The sequence below is a fragment of the Hakea prostrata genome, chromosome 9, assembly GCF_041222555.1.
Source record: "Hakea prostrata isolate BN-2017 chromosome 9, UWA_Hpros_2, whole genome shotgun sequence".
Lineage (NCBI taxonomy): Eukaryota > Viridiplantae > Streptophyta > Magnoliopsida > Proteales > Proteaceae > Hakea > Hakea prostrata.
In genome coordinates, this window is record NC_142608.1 from 56864599 (window position 1) to 56870598 (window position 6000).

General features: G+C 38.4%; 1 protein-coding gene across 1 annotated transcript; it reads right to left on the bottom strand.

The window, feature by feature from the left end:
* Positions 1–4067: 4067 nt before the first annotated feature.
* LOC149005665 (uncharacterized) lies at positions 4068–5955 on the bottom strand. Its single transcript, XM_089135971.1, has 2 exons — positions 4960–5955; positions 4068–4862 (listed from the first exon to the last, which is right to left on the bottom strand). Exons 1-2 carry the CDS (start codon positions 5953–5955, stop codon positions 4260–4262), a joined length of 1599 nt encoding a protein of 532 aa, XP_088992097.1. The 3' UTR covers positions 4068–4259.
* Positions 5956–6000: the final 45 nt, after the last annotated feature.

Genomic DNA, 6000 nt, shown 5'->3' on the forward strand with positions numbered 1-6000 from the left:
TTCAACTCCATTGGGATCACATTTCAAATTATCTTCCAATGATAGCCCAAATACGGAAGATGAAAAGACCAAGATGTCTAGATACCCTTATGCAAGTTTAGTTGGGAGCTTGATGTTTCTAATGGTGTGCACTAGGCCGGATATTGCTCATGCGGTTGGTGTGTTGAGTAGGTTTATGGCAAATCCCGGAAAGAAGCATTGGGAGGCGGCAAAATGGGTGCTTAGATATTTGAGAGGCACAAGTGACTACTCTATCACATTTAGCAAAGGTGGAGAGCAAATTCAAGGCTATGTGGATGCTAGTTATTGTGATGATCGTGATAAGGGGCGATCTACAATGGGGTATGTTTTCAAGTATGGAAATGGTCCAATAAGTTGGATGTCTAAGCTTCAAGCGACGGTGGCATTATCAACTACCGAAGCGGAATACATGGCGGCAACCGAAGCTTGTAAAGAAGCGGTGTGGCTTCAAGGTTTGATGGGTGAGATTGGCATTGAATCAAAAGGTATGCATTTGTTTTGTGATAATATGAGTGCAATTTACTTGGCCAAGAACCCGGTACATCACAAGAGGACAAAGCATATATTGGTACAATATCATTACATTCGAGAAGTCATTGAAGACGGAAGGATCCAATTGTTAAAAGTTGGAACAAATGAGAATGTGGCGGATATGCTTACCAAGGTTGTCCAAGGAGAGAAGTTGAATTGGTGTCTATCTTCTCTTGGTTTCAAGAAACATGATTCGACAAGTAAGTGATTTCCATCAAGGTGGAGATTGTTGGGTTTAGTGATGAAAATCACTTTATCTTTGTTTTAATTCAAATTTGAATTTGGTGGGTCCCACTTAGTGTTAAACATGGGTAGGTGTTTGGTATCATTAAGAGGGCCTTGGGAGAGGTAAATGGAGAGAGAAAAAGTGAGTTTCTAGTGACTTCTAAAGGGGGTTTTGTCCAAAAACGGGATGAGCTTTTGAGGTCTTCTTCTTCTTGTGGTTTTGCAAGAAAAGGGTTTCTTCTCTCTTGTGTTCTTCTCCATTGCATCTCCATTGAAGCTTGAGCTTGGATTGAAGGGTTTTCTTCAAGAGCTTAAGGTGGAAGGGTATTCTAAGGAGCTTTGAGAGGTTATGTGACCGGTTGAGGTAACATTGTATCACACTCAAATCTTGTACTATTTTGAAGATTAAAATAGTGAAATCCTTCCCCGTGGATGTAGCTAATCTCGAATATTTCGGATTAGTGAACCACGTAAAATTCTTGTGTGTTGTTTGCATTTCATTTTCATTCTTGTGGTGGTTTGTTGTTTATTTTGCTTTGTGATTGTCTTTCAATTTATATTGCACAAGATCCTTGGTTTATTTTGTTCATTTGGGTGATTTGTTTAATCATCGCCCGCGGCGGGGGTTTTGTTTTTTTTTCTTCCCCTTCCCCCTCCCTATATACAAACCGGGGGGGGGGTGTAAATGTAACTGTCCATGTTAACTAATTGGTGACATTATAAACTCAACTTATTAAAGCACCCCTTTATTGACTCTTTCATTTAGTGTTTATTTTATTTTATTTTATTTTTTGAAAGAAAACATTAAATGCATTAAAACATGGTATTACAAAAACAATTTCGTGGCGTTATAATATTTGTCCCTAAAGCTATGCATTTAGGCTCTATTGCTGCAATTTCCTCTGCTTAGAGAAGGCGTAGTTCGAATTGGTTGGAGCCATAAGATATAGTTGAACAAATATCCAAATGGATAGCATCAGCAAAAAATCACACGATTGAAGGTCAATCTCTGTCCCTTCACTTAATTACACTTTTGATTATATGGTCTTCTTTCAATAATGCAGCTCATGGTAGATCATACAAGAATCCAAAACAAGCTTGGTGGCTGGCTCTCTCATTGACTGCTGAATCACACCATTCATCTGCTACTGTGGCTAGAGGAGAACATTCAAGAAAAAAAAATATTCACTGGATAGCCCCTCCAAGAGACTTTATCAAATTTAGCATTGATGGTTCATCAATGAAAAAAGTGAACGGCAGTTATCAAGCAGGTATTGGAGGAGTTGCCCGAGATCATAAGGGGCAGTTCATTCTCTGTTTTGCTTCTTTAAGTGGGAACTTCAATGCTCTTCAAGCCGAAGCAGCAACAATGAAAAAAGCCTTACAAATAGCAATTTCCAGCAACTTTAGAAAGGTGATTTTTGAAGGAGATAATGCAGCAATTATTCACCTCATCAATCACAAAGAGAAAGCAGAGCCGTGGAGTATCAGGCATATTATAGAAGACATCCATGTGATGAAAAAAGAATTCACACTTTGAGAGAAGGGAACTCTGTAGCTGATAGATTAGCGTCCTATGCAGCTTCTAAACAAACCTCTTTATTAACTTTTTCCCTCCCTCCCCCCTCCCCCTTACTCTATTGTTACTTGTATTTTGATGCTACTGGTGTACTTTCCCCAGGGATTTTTCTTTTAAATAAACTCTTTTTATTACCCAAAAAAAGAAAAAAAAGGGTCATCTTCTTTGCTTTTAATGTATCTCTGTTTTTCCCTTGGTTCATTGATGAATTTCCATACAGATTTTCTTCCTGAAATTCACTGGATTCAATCTTATCAGGCAAATCATGATTCTAATCAAGCCTGAAGTGGGTTAAAAACAAAAAGAGGAAATAAATGTAAGAGCAAACTCAACTAAGATTCTGACAACTAAATGGGATTAACTTCATGAATCCTACGTCTCCATTCAAACTCTCAGCAGTATTACGTTCTTTTAGTGTAAGATAAGTTAAGCATGTTTGAATGCTAGATCAAGATGAGATTTTTAACCCAAAAAGATTTGGCCTGGATCATTCATTCGATTGTGGCCATAAACAGCTCTGTGGTGTGCATTAATTGCGCAGTACTAAAGCTCTTCGTCTCCAGATGAGCTTAAGAAATGATCTAGCATTTAAACATGCTTAACTAGGTTGAATGTGGAGTTTCATGCAATCCAGAGTAATCCTGGTGAAGCTGGTCGAATTCATATAGATTGCTGCTTTTGTTTTGAATGTGTTATACCATGCACATTTTCATTTGACTACCAAAACATAGAATCAGTTTACTGAGAAACCATATGTATCTACAAAATCAAGATTAACTTGACTGTAAGTTGAGACCTCAAGCACCACACACTAGCCATGCCAACTTTCAAATGTGATACATGTGTATATGCTTTTTGGTTTTTGGACAGGCTTCATGTTGGCCTCACTCATTCTTAACCCAACGTTGTTCTTATATAGTTGGGCCCATATTTCGCAGGTTGTCTGATGCTTGCATATCTCTTGGGGAGTTGATCATGTTTCCCACCTCTGTCAAAGCATTGTTCAAAATCTGACTTCAGTTCAGCAGAAAAGGACATGATTTACCTTTTCCCCCAATGAAGCAAGCTGAAGCTTCCTTGATAAATCTTTTTTCCCCCTTTTTTTGGGGAGAGAATGATGTTTTATTTAACAGAATTCAGAATTTTTTACTTTTGCATCATCCGTGACGAGCACGAACAATGCTGACGACCAATGGGGTTGGTCCAAGTGGTAAGCAGCTTGGTTCGCTTAAGCAAGATTCCGGTATCGAATCCTTGTGGATGCAAAAATCCCCGCTGGGAGACTCACCCACCACAGCCAGGTGTGCGACGCGGGTCGAACCACCGGTTTATAAACCGGGGTTGGCAAACCAAAAAAAACAATGCTGACGGAAAGGCCAGAACAACGAGGACTTCTTTGGGGGAGTCAAAGGAAAATCACTTTAATGATAAATCATTTTTGTGCTTGCCATTTGTTATCTTAAGTTATTATGGCATCGTCCAAAATTACCCTAGAGAAAACTACTACGAAAATACTAAATTTGAGTTTCAAGGTCTATAAATAAAAAGACTTCAAAAGCTGAACTCTACATATATCCCATCTTAAAAATGGAAATTTTATAAGTTGCTTTCAATCAATGTTCATCATTTTTAACTTCGCTTCAGCCCAAGAGCTGCTCATATGTAAAAGCTTCAAGCTAGTTAGCTTTGTTCAAACATTTCCTTCCATAGTTTCTTTTACTTGATCAGCCCAGCAGCATCAACAAACATATAAAATTTGCAAATTTTCTTTTACTGGTCAAGGTGTTAAGAGAATATCTAATCTCAAAATGTACCACATATAGGTACATCTAAAAGCCAAGCACAAGTTCTAATTATTTCCCTAAATAAAAGCCAAAAAAAAGGACACGTGGAGTGGGTGACATCATGACGGAAACACTGTAGAACTGAAACAGTTGGAGAAACAATGCCAAACTGCTTTCGCTACAACAAAGCAATTGCAGGCCTCTGGGCCAGCATCTTTCTTGTTTTCGTCATCAGGACAACATTGCCTACTCCGATGCCTCATCAGCCCACGCTCTTCCTCTTCATTGGACCATCTGAAGAAATCTGCTACCAACATGGCACTGGATTGTTTGTTAGGCATTTGTTGTTCTGAATCCTTATCTTCGAACAACACCTTACAGAATTTCACAAGGATCTCCTCTGCATGTACCTGATATATCTCAATAGCATCATTGCTTTCCAGCGGAAACCCAAACCAGTCGAAGCCTTCGAAATGGTGGATGTAGATTATGTCTCCCTTACCGGTGAATTCACTTTGGTCCTCAACTCTAATGGAATGTTTAAAGTAAATTGTTCTTCCTCCTTGACGATGGATTAAAGCTTGAACCTCAAAAATGTGCTGTTCCAGCAGTTTCCTATATGTAGATGCAAAAACAATACACAAAATTGGGGACCCTCGATCACCAGTGACAATTGGGTTGCTTCCCTCAATGCCTTTGACAATATCATCAAGAAGTCTTCCCTGCAGTTGAATTGTAAATTCCTATTAATCAATTAATTTGTGTCCCCCAAAAGGAAAAAGAATAAAAAGTTACAGGAAGAGAGAAGAATAAAAGTACCTGCCCGGATATTTTCCTCCTTGTCTCTGTCAATTTGTCACAACCAGTGACCACACACTTTTGTAAAGATTGAGCTCCTTCAAAGCAGTGAATTTTCTCTAGATTTATACAATCTGAAATCCATAGAGAGCTCAATCTTTTCAGGTATGATATATCAGGTAACTCTGTTAACTTATGGCAACCTTCAATTTCCAAATATTCCAAGGATTCTGCTCCTTTGATGCCCTGGATATTCTCTATATTTACACAATGGTGAATAGATATATGCCCCAATCTTTTCAGGTTTGAGAAATCGGACAACTGTGTTAACTTGTGGCAACCTTCAATTTCCAAATATTCCAAGGATTCTGCTCCTTTGATGCCCTGGATATTCTCTAGATTTACACAATGGCGAATAGATATATGCCCCAATCTTTTTATGTTTGAGAAATCGGACAACTGTTTTAACTTGTGCCAACCTTCAATTTCCAAATATTCCAAGGATTCTGTTCCTTCTAGGCTCCAGATTTCCTCTAGATTTTCACAATCTTTGACTTCTAGCCTCAACAATTTCTTTAGGTTTGACAAATCTGATAACTTTCTTAAATTGGGGCATGTCCCCAAAACCAACTCTTCCAACAATTTTGTTCCTTCAAAACCCTGGATTTTCTCTAGGCTTTCAGCATCGTGGATGTGTAATTTCCTCAGCCTTTTCAGATTTGACAAATCTAGTGACTCTGTTAATTTGGGGAAAGGCGTTACGGTCAACTCTTCCAAGGATTTTGTCCCTTCAATGCAAGAAATTTCATTAAGATTTCCACATGTAATAGAAAATTTCTTCAATCTCGAATGGTTTGACAAATTAGGTAATCTTACCAGTGATTTGCAACCATAGATTGCTAATTCCTTCAATAATACCAGGTCTGAAAGATTAGAAATTAACTGCAGTGAATTACAGTCCCCAACATCCAAAGTAGTTAAAGTGGAGGGAAGCCTTGGGAGAGATTCAAGGTTCATGTAGCCTTCCAAATATAGCTTCTGAAGCTGACAAGGAAAACTACT